The sequence below is a fragment of the Nannospalax galili genome, unplaced genomic scaffold (assembly GCF_000622305.1).
Source record: "Nannospalax galili isolate Female #2095 unplaced genomic scaffold, S.galili_v1.0 scaffold406, whole genome shotgun sequence".
Lineage (NCBI taxonomy): Eukaryota > Metazoa > Chordata > Mammalia > Rodentia > Spalacidae > Nannospalax > Nannospalax galili.
The window spans coordinates 8,025,868-8,044,589 of NW_008357033.1; the positions used below are offsets into that span (position 1 = coordinate 8,025,868).

The window sequence follows — 18,722 nt, forward strand, 5'->3', positions numbered from 1 at the left end:
TCCCTCCCTCCCTCTCTCTTTCTGTATCATACATCATCACACCATGTTATAGCTCACAGGCCACCTTCTAGTCCAGGTTACCCTGACTGCATAGATCTCTGCTATGCTAACTCCAGGGAAGATAACAGTGAACTAAAGTATAATGCTAACTAGCTGGGCATGACGGTGTACACCTGTAATCCCAACACTCAGGAGACTGAGCAGGAAGATCATGAGTTCAAGGCCAGCTTCAGCTACATAGCAAGACCCTGTCTCAAAAAAAGTGAATGTGTATTATTGCCACAGATAAGCATTGCTGTAGGGCAGTTTCAAGGAAATTGCAACATTCTCTCCTGGAAGAAGGAGGGAGGCTCTTCAGATTCAGGAAATAAACAAGCTTACAAGTCCAGGAAAGGTAAAACTTACAAGATTCACAAGGCCCCTTGCCAAGGTCCTAGAGCTGTAAACAATTGGTGGGGAGAGGAGATGCTGGGACCTGCTAAGCTGCCTGGAGACTCTCTGACCTATCCAGCTGCCTATAGTTGTATAGAGAGCTCCAGGGATGCCTGTACTGGAACGCCTGCCTCTCTTCTCCTCGCCTCTTAATCCTCTACGGGGAGGGCTGTTTGATGATGCAGCTGCCTCTGAGTTGTCCATGCTCTCTAAGCAACGTCTCACTCATACTCCTGTAAATAGCTCTAATAAACTCATTGACTCGTCAAGATGGACTGTGCTAGAATTATTTCTTTGGTCAAGCATTGGTGCCCTATCCCAGGTTAGTAGACCTATTTGTTCACATATTTCTAGGAAAACCCACATAAAAGGTATTAAAAAGTAAATTATAAGGTTAGCAAGATGGGCCCGTGGGTAAGGGCACTTGCTGCCAAGTTTGGCAACGTTATTTCAATCCCTGGGACTGACATGGTAGAAAGAACCAACTCCTGCAAGTTATCCTCTGACATCCACACATGTACCATGTACACACAGTCACACACACACACACACACACACACACACACACAAATAAATGTAATAAAATTTCTTAAAAAATAATAAAACTATCAAAAGTAAAGCTGTCAAATGCTATAAATGTTGCCATGAAGGATCAGGACAGCAGCCAACAGTTGCTGCAGCCTGGTGAACAACACATTTGGCTAGCTCTGGACCACTAGCCACTGACTTAGGATCTCTGAATAGATTTCAAGTCCTCTGAGGGCAGTGCTCCTGTCTTATAGGTGATCCCTGGCCTTTTAATGCTGGCCATCCTGTGAAAGCCCACCCACACCCACACTGCCCACCTACCTTGTATTCCAGAGAGAGCAAAGTCTCTGTCTTGTTACTCCAGCTCCACTTATGAACTATGTAGCCCTTGTGGTCATTTGTGATCCCGCCTTCCTCATCCAAGACCAAGACATATGGACAGCTGGGAGACACACAGAAGAGAAACAGCTCCTAGGCCCTCCTCACTACAGGCTACACACAGGAGGGCAGTGAGTGTCTGCCCCAGGCTGGAGGAATGGTGGAGTCCTGTGAGCAGCTTCACCATTCCACCTATTATGGTCTGAGACCCCCTTACCACCTGTTGGTGCAGGTTGGGGAGTCTATAGAGAATGTTTGGTCTGAGGCAGATAATGGAGGCTCAGGCAAAACCCAAGAGGGGAAGAAATGGAATTTGTTCCGAAGCCCAAAAGCTTGGCAGATAAGATACCAGGCACCAAAATTAAAGTCATTCCATTCAAGAGCAACTTACAAAAGTCGGACAAAATCAGCTTTCAGCTGGCAAGAATATGTGCTTCTCTTATGAGACCCCATGTGTGGGCCAGGTGTGGTGGCACATCCATTTAATTTTGGGAGACAGAAGCAGGGGGTTCTCTGTGAGTTCCAGGCCAACATGGTCTACCTAGTGAGTTCCAGGCCAGCTACATGGTGAGAAAGATGAGAGAGAGAGAGAGAGAGAGAGAGAGAGAGAGAGAGAGAGAGAGAGAGAGAGAGAAATGTGATGGAAAATCTTAATTGTCAGTTTGACTCCATTGAGAAATGCTCAGGAGCTTAGCAAAGCATACCTCTGAGTGTCTGTGTTTCTAGAGGTGAATAGATAATGAGGGCTTTGTCTTAATCACAGATTCATCCTTTGATGGATTCATAATATGCTGGCATTATTGGGAGGTGATGACAGGAAGTAGGGCCTAGTTGGAGGAAGTAGGTAGGTCACTGGGCTTGTCCTGAGGTATACTTTGCTCTGATCCCTTCCTGCATGCTCCTTTCTCTACTTCCTGACCACTGTGATGTGACCCACTCTGCTCCTCTGTGTCATGGTAGACTAACACCTCTGAAACAGTGAACAAATCTTTCCTTCCTCAAGTTGTCCATCATATAGTTTGTCACAACGATGGGTAAAGTAACTAAGATATCACGGAAGCAGTGTCCACGCCTCTTGTTCATCGACCCCCTCCCCCAGTATAGGCCCTTTTCTCCACTGAAGATTCTTCCAGGGTAGGGTGCTGGGGATGTGGCTCAATGGCAGAGCACTTCCCTAGCATGCAAGAGTCCTGGGTTTGATCCCCAGCACTGAAAAGAAAAAAAAAAATCCCTGCAAATCTGACCAAGAATCAAGATCTTAGTGTTCTGATGTACCAAATGGTGGACTTGGGAGTGTTTCTCTTCTCTTCACACAGATGCAGCAGGTCGGGTCTCAAATACCTTTGTTCCTGCAGGCATTGCTTCACCTCGCCTCACTGCCTCCCTAGACCCCACCTTCAACCAGGAACTTTTAGTTACTGTCTTATACACACCCCCAATCACCTCAAGGGATAGTTCATGAGGCTAGACTTCCCTGACCACTTACCAGTTCTTCAGGTTGTAGTAAACATAGCCCTGGCCTTCAGCACTGAACAAGGCCAGGAAGGTGTTAGGAATGTCGTTAAACAGGCAGGTGATGCTTCTCCCTCTGCAGCATGTGGGAATCTGAAGCATGGCGATGTTTCCAGAGGGATAGCTGGAAGAAATGGGTCAAGTCGAACTAACAGAAAACTGCAGGTGCCACTCTCAGATTCCCCAAAAGAGCAAAGTATATGTGAAAATATTCGCTCCATGGTACATTGCTCCCCATCTTCAAAAGCCCCACTTATGCTTTGCCCATGCAACAATTAAATGATTGTGGAACTCAGACATGCCCCAGGCCCTTCCTGTATCTACTTCCTGTTTCTCACACTGCCTTGTAATAGGTGGTACTATTTCCATCTCACACACCAGTAGGGTTTTCATGGGTCTGAATGGTATTGGGAACATAGGAGTTTAGAGCTAAAACATGAGAGGCTCGGGAAAACCAAGATGAGGGAATGCCCTAAGATGAGGAATCCAAGGTGTAGAGACTGCCTTGCTCCATTTCATGCCACAAGTAAGTTTCAGAGCCAGGATCTGATCTCAAGAACCAGCAATATTTCTAGTACTGTCAGGTTGCCTCCCCATTGACCAATCTAGGACATAATCAATGCTTCTATGTTCATACCCTAGCTAAGAGGTGTCAAAGAACATAGACCACCGTAGAGTTGGCAGCTGCAGTCTAGGTGCAGGAATCTCAGGGGTAGTACTACAGGCAGAAGAACTTTAGTGATTAGCACTGGAGTCTGCCCTCCTAAATTTTCCCACCAGCTTAAAAATTGAAATGAAGCGGGAAGGATCAACAAGTAGAAATAAAAAGTCGCCCAACAGAAAATCTGATAATAGAAGCTGGATAATACAATAACTGAAGTGAAAACTTCACTAAACAGGCTCAGTAGCAAGTTAAAGCAATAAAAGAAAAAAATGAAATCATTATATTTGACGATAGAGCAGCTGAAATTATCCAGACAGTATAGCATAAAGGAAACAGAAAAAGAATAAACTATGTGTATACATGAACCATAAGACTCGTGTATAATTTCAGCACTTGGGAGGCTGAAGCAGGAGAATGACTGTGAATTCTAGGCTAGCCTGGGATACATAGTTAGTTTCAGGTCAGCCTGAGATACAGTGTGAGATTCCATCTCAAAAAAATTTTTAAAAAAAAGAACATCAGGGCCCTTGGAAGGTTATCAAGCACACCAACATATGCAGAATGGGTATCCCAGAAATCTGGGAATGAGAGGAAACAAAAGCTGGGAAAAAAAAGACTCTAGTTCTTAGAAATGACAGTACAACTTGGAAAGCAGGGACAGGAGGAGCTCTGTGAGATCAAGGCCAATGCTAGCCTGGTCTATATAGCAAGTTCTAGGCCAGCTAGGGCTACAGTAAGACTCTACCTCAAAGAAGAGAAAGAAAGAAAGAAAGAAAGAAAGAAAGAAAGAAAGAAAGAAAGAAAGAAAGAAAGAAAGAAAGAAAGAAATGACAGTACAATAGTACTTATCTTACAGAAATAAAAGATCCTAAGAGAATAATAGGAATAACCAGACACCAAAAATTAGATGACCTAGATGAAACAAATTCCTGGGAACACACAGATACCCAATGTGACAAAAAGAAGTATAAAATATACAAATAGACCTGTAGGTATAAAATATACACATAGACCTTGCTGTGTACAGCAAGTAAAAGAATTAAATCATTTGTAAAAAGGCTGAGGAGATAGCTTAGTTAGTAAAGTCCTTGCCATGCAAGTGTAAGAACCTGAGTTTGGTTTCCAGAACCTATGTAAAAGAGTGGGGCATGGCAGTACGCTTGCTTGATACCAGCAATGGACAGATGGGGAGAGACCTTTGAGCTGGTGTAATGGGTGAGCCCCAAGCCAATGAGAGACCTTGTCTAACAAAACAAGTGGATAGCTCCTGAAGAATAACATCCAAGGTTGACCTCTGGCCCCTTCACACATGCACACTGACGTGCACAGAACACACACACACACACACACACACACACACACACCTCTTTAATAAGGAAAACAATAATAAGAACAACAATAAAACCATTCCTAACAAATAAAAAGGTACATGGCTTCAGATGCCTTTGCTGATAAATTTTATCAAACATTTAAAAAAATACCACCAATTATCCTCAAACTCTTGTCGAAAATTAAAGGAGCAGACCAAACTTTCTAACTCATTCTGTGAGGCCAGTGCTATCCTGACACTAAGCAAGACAAAGACATAAGAAGACCACAGACCAATATCCCTTAAGAATATCCTCAAGGCTGGGTATGGTGCTGCAGGCCTTAAATCCCAGCACTCAGGAGGCAGAAGCAGGCAGATCTCTGTGAGATGGAGGTCAGCATGGTCTACATAGTGATTCCAGGCCAGCTGGGACTATGTAGTGAGACTGTGTCTCAAAAAGCCAAAAAATAAAACCCAAACCCAAACCCAAACCCAAACCAAATCAAACAAAATAAAACAAAAACTTGACACAAATCTTCAATAATTGAAACAATATGGTCTGGCCTGAGGACAGATATGGATTAGATCAATGGATTAAAACAATATGAAAATAGATCCTTCCATCTATAGTCAATTTATTTTTGCCAAGAGTTTCAGGACCATTTAACAAGGAAAGAATGGTCTCTTCAGAAAACAACCCTGGGACAGCTGGATATCTTCATGATCTCCAATTTGACAATGTGCCTTAAATTTGAAACTGAAAGCATAAGAAACAAATGAGAAAATTTGGACTTCATCAAAATCAAAACTTTTGGGGGTCAGGGCATGGCTCAGTCAGTGATAGAGTGTGCACTTTGGCACACTTGAGGCCATAGGTTCAAGTACCAGCAAATACTCCACCAAAAGACAATCAAGAAATGAGCAAAGGACTTGAATACACATTTCTCTAAAGAAGACTGGCCAAAAAGCAGCAAAGGAAAAGCTACTCAGCACCATGTGTTCATCATAGGGCAGCAAGTCCAAAGACAGCGGGAGAGTCCCTAAACCCAGGGAAGAGTGCGTAAGACAAGCACTGACATGGCATGAGGCTGACACAGCCAGTTCAAATCGGTTACAGTTTAGAATTTGGGGCTACTCCAAAGAAAGATCATTTTTACCTGAGAGCTGTGCCCACCAACCTGGCATTGAAAACAGTCAGTGGCTAAACCTGGTGTTCTACAGAAGCCAGGAGATAAAGAAGTGCTTTCCAAACACCTTTTCACTCAGAAGGGATCAGACAGCTTGCTTCCTCATCTTGGCCATTTGAACACTGCAATACAGAACTTCTTTAAGATCACTGAGTCTGTTTTCCTCATCTTGTAACCAAGTGAGGCACATAGATCAAGTAATGTATACAAGGTCACTGGGGTGGCTGTTGAATGTCAACTTGATGGGATTTCTAATCCCCTAAAAGACAAGTCTCTGGAGGTATCTGTGGGGGCATTTCCTTCCAGAGAAGTTTAATATGCTGAATGTGAGCAGCACCGACTTAAGGGCTGGGGCCCCAGACTGGGTAAAAAGGAGGAAGCAAGCAGAACTCTAGCATCCATCTCTGCTCCCCGACTGTGACTTATGTGTCCAGCTACCTCATACAGCTGCCACATGCTATCCTTCCCCACCACAATGGACTGCACCTTCAAACTGAGAGCCCAAATAAATCCTTCTCTCTTTAAGTTGCTTTTGTCAGGAATTTTGTCACAGCAACAATAAAAGAAATGAACACAGGGAAAAACTGAATCTAGAGCCCTGGACTCTGTGGCTCCCAAGGAGAAAAAGGACTAACTCCCAGGATGCTACCACTGTTGGGATAGGAGTTAAGCATTCCTATAGCAGCAGACAAGAGGACTGAAGTGGTCTCGCCCAAGGGCACCTCATAATTCTAAAACAGGTGAGAGCAAAGATCCCAGCCAATTCTTTCAGGTCCCCGACAGAAAGATAATTTGTGGACAGGGTGTTAATTGTAGTAAATGAAGTGAAAAATCAGAAAAGGGGTAAGGGAGCCCTCCCAACTGTGTAAAGCCGCAGCTGCCCTCAAAGGAGTTTGCCAGGCTCCATATGGGAAGGGTGAAGGCAGGGCTTGGAGCATGTGATGAATGGATTCATTTATAGCCAGAGAAAACAATGAGGCTTCTTTGACAGAGCACTTAAATTCTGAATTCCCAGCTCAGTCAAGAGGAGGCCAAAGTGTGGAGGCTGTTTCTAGCTAAGCCATGCCTCAGGAAAGTAGTTGAAATGGCTCATGCACCTGTTCTCTCCTCTAAAGGTAGGTGATCGTGAGTGCCCAGGTCCCTCCCAATTTCCCCTCCCATGCTCTCCACAATGGGAAATAATATTTAAAGGTATAAAAATGACCCCTGAGAGAGGGCCTTAAACTGAGGCACAAGAAGCCTTTTTCATTTGAGGCTATGCCACTGAGTCCCTTCTGTGACACTGAGGAGGTCACCCCACCTCTTTGGGGGCTGTCTCTCCCTATTTCTACAAAGAAGGAGCAGAACTGAATGACTCTGCCTCCTGTACTTGAAGTTAGTGTAACTCAAGCTTCATAACCCAGAATAGGTGTTCTTCCCTCGCTGGCCTCAAAGTCCTTGCTGTCTCATTGGCAGGGCATCTGGATCTGGTATAGAAGATGCTGGGGAATGAGTGACAGGGCTTGTGAAAAGGACAGTTCCAAGGGGATTTCCCACCCAGATGTTCTCCAAAGGGAGCTCCCTTTTCTACCTTCATAACCCAAATTCAAATGTTAGAAGAACTCAATCAAAGTAAAGTTGCTCCCTCTGAGGTTTTAATGAATGGTCTATCCAGTTTGCTATATTAATCGATTTCACACAATAGCTACTAAGTACATCTCTGTGAATAGAGAAAGCCATTGACTCAATCCATTCCAAGGTATGCACAGTCCCTGGAGCTCACCCTCTGAAGGGATCTGTCTTCTCAGAGTCTGACTTATCCTAAACTAGAGTTCTCAAATCTAAACACACAGGCAGGCTTCTATAGGCTCAGATCACACTTGATATGCATGTGACTATAAGTCCACATTTCTGGGAAAAGGGTCTATAACTTCCATCAGATTCATAGGAAAACAATGTCTTCTGCCAGTTGCACACTGAAGGCGGGGACTCAGATACCTCTACACCCATGAACCAAGGCAGACCTCAGCTGCAGGTGAATCTGACATGGAACAATTGGTAAGAGGGCTTAGATTCCAAGCATTTGAACCTTGGAGGAAAAGTGCAAGGACTACAAAGTTTGAACATTGGATCATGGTCAGGGAAATAAAAGCCAAGCATTTAGGGCCACCTCCCTTCTCCTCTCAGCTGGACATGAACCCATGCTGTCTATAGCTTCTTCTTTCCTGACTGAGCCTTGTAGGTGGGGATTCATCTGCACAGACAAGTTTCTCACACGTATCAGAGACTTGATACATTCCTGCTGATCTGAACTATACTGAAATTGTTCTTAAAACTAGAAGGTCTTCCCTAGACCCTCCCAAGCTTGACCTAGACAAACACTTCCCACCCTAGAGGATCCTCACCAGGCTTCTCTGGAGGACCAAGAATGCCAAGTGGATACTTACCTGTTTCAAGCCCTGAAGTTCTCTGGGGCTGAGTTGGGGAGAAAGAGCAGCATCCATCAAAAGGATATTAAACGAAGGAGGAGCCATCATAGAAAGTGTAATGCAGTTTGATGGGCTTCTTGGGTGCCTTCCACTCTTGAGAATGGTGTCTCGTGTGAGTATGGTGACTGGAAAGCTGGTGAAGAGTGGAAGCAGAAATCTGAGTTCCCACAGTGTGAGGGTGGTGAGAATCCCCTTTGGAGGTCAACAGTGAATGGGAGGGTATCTTTGCCTTGTAGTTGCGTAAGATCATGGGGCAGATGTTCCTTTCTCTCCACAAGAATCTTTCAGCTTCTCTGTGGGGAACAAGATGAATGTATCTTCTAGGTGCCTGGCTTTCACTCTCCAGAGAGGTTCTCTCCAGACCTTCCCCAGCACCCCAGACCCTAACCCTAACCCTAACCCTAACCCTAACCCCTTGTCCCTAATGTGTATATCCCCATCTCACCCTTCTTCATTCTCAAAAGTAGTATTTGGGGGAGGAAGTGAGAAGGTCTCAGTGCCCATGCTGATTGCTTGGCACATGGGATGAGAACCTATGGAATGGAACTATGCATGAGAGGGGCTCTGGAGCAGCTGGAGACAACCCATTCCCAGAAGGTTCAGGGGAAGACAGGTTCCTTCTAGAATGTTGTAGTACAGAGGTAAACTGGGTAGTTGCTGCCTGCCCATGCCCTGGCCCAGTAACTGCCCCCCACTTCAAAACAGGTATGACTTACATGTGAATAAATTTTTACTCTTTATGAGCTGGGCCCTTGGAGAAATGAACTTCTTGCTAGGTTTCATGGAATCCCCAAATCATTATACTATGAACCACTCATGCGGCTGAAATATTTTCTTTGGCAGATTTATTTTTTCCTTTTAGTAGAACATCTAGCAAACTATGCCAAGAAATTACTACTTCTTATCTGAAAAGTGGGAAGGGCCAGGGTCTTTATGCATGTGTGCGTGTGTGTGTGTGTGTGTGTGTGTGTGTGTGCGTGCGTGCGCGTTGCTTGCTTGCTCACTATATATGTGCGTGTGTGTGTGTGTGTGTGTGTGTGTGTGTGTGTGAGTGCACAGCCAGGCTGATGTGGGGAGTGCCTGGGAGCATACACAGCCTAGTACAGCTCACCTACTGCTGTGACTGTAGCAATGTTTCTGAGAACACCTGTCCGTCTGCCTCCTGTCTGGTGAAACCCTCTCCCCATCCAGGCACTCACATGTGGCGACACATATCCTGCAGCTTCTCCCGGGCCTCAGGACAGGGGTCTTGGAACTCAAGGATGCTGTTCTCAGGAGGGGTTCGCACTTGAGGGAGCAGGGACATGATGTCATCTGCAGGCTTTCCCTTGCCTGGAGCTGGAGGTGAGGAGGTAGAGATAGCTGGGTTTCGGAGGGCAGCTTTCTTAAGCATCTTGTTCACCTGGAGGAGGGCTGCAGAGCACTTAGGAATCATTGGTTGCTAGCTCTGCCAGTCAATCATTAAGGGTACATCAGGGACTGAGAGCACAGTGAGCTCAGCCAGGGAGCCAGACAGAAAGAACAGCAATGATAACAAAGCGGGGTTTAATGTGGATGCCTCCACAGTCCCCAATAACCAGCCCCCTTTTACCAAGGAGAGGGAAGCATGAGGAAGGCAAGTCACGTGGACAGCCAGGGCAGGTCGAGAACTGGCTCCAAGCTTCTCAACTTCCAGCCTTACCTCCAGTATCTGTGAGAATCAAAGAAGCAGTGTGAGCAACCCCCTCAACCCCAGCCCTCCTCACTATGTAGTCCTCCACCTGCCCTTCTTCACTATGCAGTCCTCCCCTGGCTCTGAGTCTTGCCCATACTGTCATCACAGATGGCAGGTGGGTGGGAAGGTCCTGAGGCCTTGCCTGCTGTCAGCAGCCCCCTCCCCACCTCACCCCCTCCCTGGAGCATGTCACACTGCTGCTATCCTGCTTGCTCTCACCTGCCACCTGTTTTCTCTTAAGCCCTCTCCCTTCTGTGTGGGCCTTCCTCAACAGGACAGGGGTGACTTCTATGGCTTTGCTTCATGCCCACACACAGTAGCCCTGTCTGGGATACAGAACTGGAGCCTGCTAGGTTTGGGATCCAAATACGACACAGTTCGGATTCTATTTCCCCACTTTCAGTGTCTGAACAGAGCTGTCTCAGCAGGAATAAGATCATGATATTGCCGGTGGAAGGGTGGGTTGGGTGAGGGAACTGCATGGAAGTGGAGTGTATGCACTTCCAAGTACAGCAGCTGGATGTGCCGCAGCTCTAGTGTGCCTGTGAATGTGTGTCACAGCCTGTGGGTCTCCAGGTGACCCGTCCTATCAGACACCAGACCTAACCACATCGTTAATTGCACAGGCTGGATGCAGATCCAGTCATCTTTCCTTCTAACTCATCACCACCACCACCACAGGGTGGGGAGATGTTGCACACACACACACACACACACACGCACTCATGAGATGTGTCCCAGAATGCTTCTTCCTTTCTCACCTTTCTTCTTGACTTCCTTTCCTGTCGAGAGGGAAAAGCTCAGACAGGCCGTGGATGTCTGGTAGACAAGCTGGTAAGGAGAGTTCACTCCCATGGCAGAGATGTTCATGGGGGATTCTAGAGAGGAAGAAGGAGTAAATATTTGTCTTTTTAATTTTAGTTGTTTTAAAACCAAAATACAGACATCTTGTTTGAACAGGATGGTGAGCCAAATATTCTAAAGTGTTGTCACAACCAACCAGGTAGTCTCCTAGAAGAAAGACTTAAACGCATAGCCATGTTCAGAGTAATTAAAGGACATCCTTAAGGCTGTCATCTACAGCATCTCCCCTGCCCCAACCTCTCAAGAGCGAGGTGGCACACCTGAAGAACAGCAGTTAGCACAAAGGTGACACTGTAAGGGCAAATGCAAGTGTCACTACTGCTCTAAGTGGGGGTAAACTTGGGCAACAGGAGGAAGGAGCTGAGATGAGTGTCAGAGTCGGCTCCCCCTTATCTAAGGTGCAGGAATCAGATGCTTCTGCAACAGCCTATCAGTCCTGTGGAATCACACCATCTTGTGTACAATCACCTGGTAGGTGGCCACTTAGGAATTCTAGTGTAGCACCCTCAGTTACATTGGAAAGAGAAACAGAGGTTCAGTCTCTCTCTCCCTCTCTCTCTCTCTCTCCCTCTCCCCCCCCTCTCTCTCCACACACACACACACACACACACACACACACACACACACACACACACATACACACACACCTTGAAAGTCCATCTCCCAGGTCCTCATTGAGCTCCTAGCTTCTTGGCTGTCCTGCAAGTTGTCAGCACAGTGTGGAATCTCTTTCTTGGAGACAAGCTTCCCCTTGGACTAGTGAAAGGGTTCCAGTCTTTTCCTTCCTAAGAATGAGACTCCTGTGGAAATTCCAATTCCTTGGGGTCCGTCATCAATAGTTTGATAGCCAAAGGGAAGGGCACAAATCTGTCCTCCCATCACATCACTGGTCTGGCATGAAACCAGTGTTAGGAAATGCAAAGCACTTCACTCATCAGAAGACATTCAAATCCATAAAGAAAATGGCAAACTCAACCTCACCAAGTACAAATACTGTAAACAGACTCCACCCTGAATGACTGAAACATGAAAACAATCACCCTTGCTAATGACCCAAGTGGTAATATTAAAACTGCTGTCAGTACCTTTTACTTTAGTATAAATTAGGAACAAAGAACCATAAGAACCAATACTGGCCAAGATGGAATAAAACCCATCAACCCTGCTGTGTAGAGAAAAACCATGTCGAAAGTTAGGCACAGATCGTGACCCTCTGTCCCAATAATCCCTCCCCTGGGATTAATCTTAATCAATGTGACAAAAGTAAGTGATGTACACAGGGTTGCATTCTGTGCTAGAAACAAAAAGCAGGAAAACTAAGCACTTAACTATGGAATATGAGTGCTGAAAGGAGACTAGTCCCACTCAGACAACAAGTATTGAAAACCAAATAGCCACACTGGGAAACTTTTACAGGCTATTACGTAAAAGAAAAGGAGCAACGGAAAAAAAAATCACAATACTATGAAACTATATATAAACATATGTGCACGAACCAAATAGCTCTTACGTTAAGAATGACAAGTGTTTACTTTCTTTTCCTTTTTGGGTGTTTTACTCAGCAATGTTGCTATCAACTGAAAACAAAGGGACAGCCCTATGCTTGTCTCTGACAAGTCAGGAAGGTAGGTGTCAGGACAGGAGGCAAGACAGGAAGCAGTCTTGCTACCATAGAAATGCCACTTTAGCAGAGGGTATGCTCTGGACAGAGGTAAGCGGATATTCCAGTCCACTTACAGCTTTGGTTGACTGTGTACTAGAATGAAGACCAGAAAAACACAAATCCTGCAATAAATCATCATAGTTTGAACTTTTCAATGCATTGAGAGAGCAAGGTAACTAAAATCCTGGGACAAATAAATGCTTTCCCAAAAGAAAGGAATGGCTCACTCCTCCCGTTGTATATGGCTACTTTGATTTTTTCTTCCAAACTCACAGCCTTTTTAAGGAGAATGGCATCTGTATCAAGAATGCCAGCCAGTGAGAGATTTCCAGGTGAGCTCTTTGAGAGGGGATTTCTCAGCCCTCCACTGACGTCCTGGTCACAGAGTCCAGTTGAATTCATTTCACTCCCTTTCATAAGCTCTGAGGGATGTAGGGGGTTTGTGCTTTGGAAGTAAAGGCCTGTCATCCTGAAAATGCTTAAAGTGCTTTATGAGATAGAATACTAACGATGAGGATTGGTTTTCTTTTAAAGCTAAGAAACCATCATCCTCTAGTATCATCCCCCAGTGTCATCCCTCAGTATCATACTCCAGTACCCACAGGGCATCAGTTTCAGGACCTCTTGGATACCAAGATCCTCAGATATTCAAATTCTTTACATAAAATAGCATTGTATTTGTATTGAACCTGTACAAATTTTCCTGTATACTGTGTGTATGTATATGTGCATGTGTGGTATAGTGTACATGTTCAAGTGTCTGCACAAATGGTCATATGTGTACATGCATCTGGAGGCCACAGGTTGACATCAGGCATCTCCTTCTACCTTATTTTTAAAGGATTATTTTTATTAGTTTAAATTGTGTGTGTGTTGGGATTGAAGCAATTGCTCAGTGGTTAGGAGCACTGACTCCTCTTATAGAGTACCCGAGTTTGGTTCCCAGGACCCACATGGTGGCTAACAACCATCCATAACTCCAGTTTCAGAGGATCTGCCACTCTCTTCTGACGACATCTGTGGCATACATATAGGCAATACACTCACACAAATAAAATAAAAATATTAAAAAATTCTCTCTCTCTCTCTCTCTCTCTCTCTCTCTCTCTCTCTCTGAACATGACCATGTGCATGCCATATTATCCATATGGAGGTCAGAGGATGTGCACAAAAGTGTAGGTGCCTGTGGAGGCCAGAGGCATCTGGTCCCTTGGAACTGGAGTTACAAGTGTTTGTGAGTCAGTGGATGTGGGAGTTAGGAACTGAACTTGGGTCATCTGCAAGAACAGTAAGCACTCCTAACCACTGAACCATCTCTCTAGCCCCTCCATCTTATTTTTTTGAGACAATCTCTCGTTGAGCCTGGAGATGACCAATTTGACCAGGAAGCTCCAGGGTTCCTACTGACTCTGTCTCCCCAGCACTGGGATGGCAGGTTTTATATGCTGAGTTCTAGGACATCTGAACTCAGATCCTCATGTTTGCATGGCAAGCACTTTTCAGACTGAACTATCTCCCCATCCTGTATACTTCAAATCATCTCTAGATGATTTATAATAACACAATATAAATATTATGGATTGTCATTCTGTGTTATTTAAAGAATTATGATGTGGGAAATGTCTGTACACATTCAATACAGAGGCAGTCTTTTTAAAAAACTTTTTATTTTATTTATTATTTTTATTTTATGTGTATGTGTGTATTGCCTGCATGTAGGTAAGTGCACCCGTGTCATGCAATGCCCACGGAGGTCAGAAGAGGCTGTCGGATCCCCTGGAACTGGAGTTATGGACAGTTGTTAGCTGCTATGTGGGTGCTGGGATTCAAACCTGGGTCTTCTGCAAGAACAACCAGTGTTCTTAACTGCTGAGCCATCTCTCCAGTCCCCAGAGGGAGTCTTTTAAAAACATTTTTAATCTGCGGTTAGTTTGAGGCAGGGGAAATTGAAGGGACATGAGAAGGGGAGCCCATTACTCTGGAATACACTTGAGGTGGTTCACCAGCAGTAAAGCCAGAACTCTAGCAGCTAGACACTGCGTAAGGCCTTTTTCCCTTCCCAGCTGTGAAGGTGCATCTTCTAGGACTCTCACCAGAAACTCCATTCATGAGACAAGGGCATGTACCAAAATCCCTTGTGTAGTCCCAATGATTTCTGGTTTCATTTTATCAGATTATAACTCCATCCAAAGCATAACCAGAACCACATCACTTATTTCTTATCAAAAGAGAGATAAAAAAGTTTCTTAGCAACCTTTTAAGATGCAACTTGAGAGGCACCAAAATGATATATAGGCTAAGCTCAGACAATTAGTTGCTAATGATCCCTTGAGGAGCCTGTACCCACACTTGAGTCCATCTTATTTTCCTTTACTCTCCCTCGAGATGCACATACCCCACCCCCACTTGAGTATGCCTTACTTCTGAGTGCTCCTCTTCCTCTAAACCCTCATGCTTAAGCCCATTATAAAAATATTTTGATCTTCAACTCTGCTTCCTCATAAAGCAGCTAGTCCTGAAATTCTTTTCAACACTGAAGTCATGAATCCCAGTTCAACCTGCGTTGAGGTCTCTAAAAGTCTAGGGGAACTTCTCAGACTACTGAGGTCACAGTTGAAGCTGTCTCTGTTCCCTTACTGCTGACATGTTCAATTTGCAGATGTGGAATCTGTGGATACAGAGTGCTGACCTTATTCAGGTAGGAAAGTGTTAAGAGCTGGGCTGGGGCTCCCATGGGGTCTCCTGTCTGACAGACTCTCACACTTATGCAACAACAGACCCGGACTTCACAGGAAGTGGTCTTTAAGCCCTGAAATAGAACATAGGATACAGAACTCTCTATATATCAACCACTCCCCACCTAAACATTTACAGCAAATTGAAGGGATCATAGCCTGACTGATCCAGTTCAGAGCAGACAGCAAGTAAATCCCCTATGGTGGAGACCTCCATTTCCTATTAAGCAAAGAGGCAGAAATAATTGGAACTTAATCTTAGGGAGAAAAATGTATCAAAATGAACTTCTTTTATCTTGTGTTTAACAAATCTTAGTACTAATGCTATGCTATGCTAAGCTATGCTATACTAATCTTACAAAAGTTAGAATAATGTGCTGGGATTTTTGGTTGATTTTTTTCTTTCTGAATAATCATTTAAAATAATCAAATATGGCCCCCTCTGTGTTTGTCTTTTGCAAAAGTATTTCAGGGATTTCTTGTTTATTCTTAAGTCTGTGGACCTCAGGTATCCTTTCCCTGCTGCGTGATCTGATGGCTTTTCCTCTTTGGTGCTTACTAGCTTCATCCTGCAATGGCATGCACCGGTGGTTTTCATGGGAATCTGAGTCTTCCACGTCACATTCATTGACTTCCATGAAATCCTAGTTTTTCCAAGATCTGTAGTTTTACTATTCAATTGATTTGCTCTGAATGCATATATCATTCTTAGATATTTAACCTTCAACCATCCAGGAAGCTTCACAGATATTGACTCTGTGGGTAGAGAGAGGTGCTAACGGGCACCTAGGGCACAGGTGACAGAGCATGGATATGAGATATCAATTGAGTGCTTCACTGAGTACTGCTAAGCATTAAAGTGAACACTTGTGAGCCTAGGCCAAGCTAAAGATATAAAACATTACAGGGGAAAACCGACTAAAAGAATGGAACAAGGGTCTGAATGGGTATTTGTCAAAAGACATACAAATGGCCAGCAGCATATGAAAAAAGTCTTCAAACTCATCAATCATCAGAATAGCACAAATCAACACCATAATGCGATATCATTTTTGGCTGTTAGGAAAATACAGACAAAGCAAATGCGAATGCGGGCATGGGAAAAAGAGAGTCTTGGTAACAATGGTGGTAGCACTATACATGAATACAGCCATAATGGAAAACAGAATGGAGAGTTCTTGAAAAACTGAAAAGAGCTGGGCAGAGTGTCACATGCCTGTAATTCTAGCACTTGAGAAGCTAAGGCAGGAAAATTATAAGGTCAAGGCTATCCTGGGCTGCATAGCAAGACCCTGTATCAAAAACAAAATGAAACAAAAATTAAAAATAGAACTACTAAGGAGCTCAAGAGAGGCAGGACCGTAGGAGAAGGGTATTATTAAGGGAGAGAGGGGGGGAAATGGGGGCACCTTAAGTGGGAAAACCATGATGGAGGTGTGAGACTATGTGAGAGATAAATAATGCCTAGCTAGTTTTGAAAAACAGAGGGAACCATATTACTCCTACAACCTACTGACAAATTATATATAGCAGACCAAGAAATATATGTCTAGGTAAGGTTTATCTGAGAACAATTGGTCTTTACCCAAGATTTATATACATGGCACACAGTAATTAAAAGTACCAGACTGGTGGAACTAACCTTCTTGGATGTTTAACAGACATACTTTGAGGCCTATACTAATTTGGTCAGAGGGACATAAAGGACAGTTTTTTCTCCTTGCCCTCCTAGGTTGACTAGTTACAGGATGTGGGAGACAGGCTTGAGCCTAGGGTGAAAGTCCTAATGACAGCCACACAGCAGGCCTGAGGCAACGGCCCAACCACTGGAGCCACAAGAAACGCCTTGTAGAGAGAGAGAGAGAGAGAGAGAGAGAGAGAGAGAGACCCAGTGTCCATCTGTTCTGCATGTGGGCATACATATACTCCCACACATATGTACATATGCATCCCCCCCCCCAAGCACATATTCACAATATCTGGGCCAAGTGTATGGTCTTAAACACCCAAAAGGAAAGTATAACTAAAGATTAAAGGGGCCAATATAATTTCTTAAGAGTCCATATGTATAGCTAAAGGCCACATAACAAGCAACAATGCCTGATAGGAGATGCCTTCTTTTGAGTTGTTGGCCAGGGTAACCAAAGGGACTCTCAGATAGTAACCCAGCATAGAACTGGGAAAATGAACAGCAGACCCCAATCTTATCTAAAGGAATATTGACAATTGATTGCTGCTAGATGAGGAACAGCTGACCCTCCTAAAACAAAGACCTCTAGATAGGCTGACTAGATTCACCAGAAGAGCAAGTAGTGGGGAATGGCTGGGGGTGCCGACAACACAGCAGACAGTAGCAGGGCTATCAGAGTATAAGGGCTCTAGTTGGGGGAGGGAGGCTATGGGAGGGTGCCATCTGGGAATTAGGTGTATAGTCAAATAAGATGGTTTGGGATGTTCTGTGTGATATACACACACAAAAAAAGTCAACACATTTTTTAAAAGGTATATTTGAGGAGGAAGCATGGAAATTTACATCATGCTAATTAGTTAGGTTGCTGCAGTTTACAACAAAACAAAACTGGCTGAAAAAATAATAGAACTACTATATGATTCAGCAACCCTACTTCTGGGTATATTTCCAAAGGAAATGAAGTCAGTGTCTTAAAGGGATGGCTTTGACACTGCAGTATAATTCACATCAGCCAATGTAGAATCAACCTGAGTTTCCATTAGTGAATGAACAGATCAAGAAAATTATTTAGTCTTCAAAAGAAGGAAATCTTGTCCCTTACAACAAGAGATTAGTTTAGAGGACATTATGTGACATGAAATAAGCCAGGCACCAAAGATGAATTCTGCATGGTCTCTATCATATGTGGAATTTAAAACAGTCAAACTCATAGGAGCAGAGAACATAGGAGCTCTGGGCTAGGTAGTGTACAGGGGGATGCTGGTCCTGGGATCCATGTGCAACATAAGGATCCTGTCATTATTACTGTGTAGTGAACTTGACATTTGCTAAGAAGGCAGGAGTATCATAAATGTTCTCATCATACACACAGGCAAGTAAGTGAAAAAAGAAATATTACAGAAATCAAATACTGAACTGAGGGAACTGTGTGCTGTAGATCCTGCTCCTCTACCCTGCACTAAAGATTACTTCCTCAAATTTTCTCATGTTCTGAATACCTGCATTTTGTATGATATACTCTTAACAATTTATCCCTTTGCATGACTTTAAACTTTATTTTAAAAATGTCATGCCAAA

General features: G+C 44.1%; 1 protein-coding gene across 1 annotated transcript in view; it reads right to left on the bottom strand.

The window, feature by feature from the left end:
- CUNH3orf20 (chromosome unknown C3orf20 homolog) overlaps positions 1 to 18,722 on the bottom strand; it is a 55,755-nt gene that overhangs the window by 34,466 nt on the left and 2,567 nt on the right. The window contains exons 3-8 of the mRNA XM_029557105.1: positions 10,954 to 11,070; positions 10,160 to 10,168; positions 9,678 to 9,810; positions 8,505 to 8,771; positions 2,825 to 2,974; positions 1,282 to 1,402 (exon numbers count right to left, since the gene is read on the bottom strand). Coding sequence (XP_029412965.1) covers positions 1,282 to 1,402; positions 2,825 to 2,974; positions 8,505 to 8,771; positions 9,678 to 9,810; positions 10,160 to 10,168; positions 10,954 to 11,070 — 797 coding nt within the window. The remainder of the gene's footprint in view (positions 1 to 1,281; positions 1,403 to 2,824; positions 2,975 to 8,504; positions 8,772 to 9,677; positions 9,811 to 10,159; positions 10,169 to 10,953; positions 11,071 to 18,722) is intronic.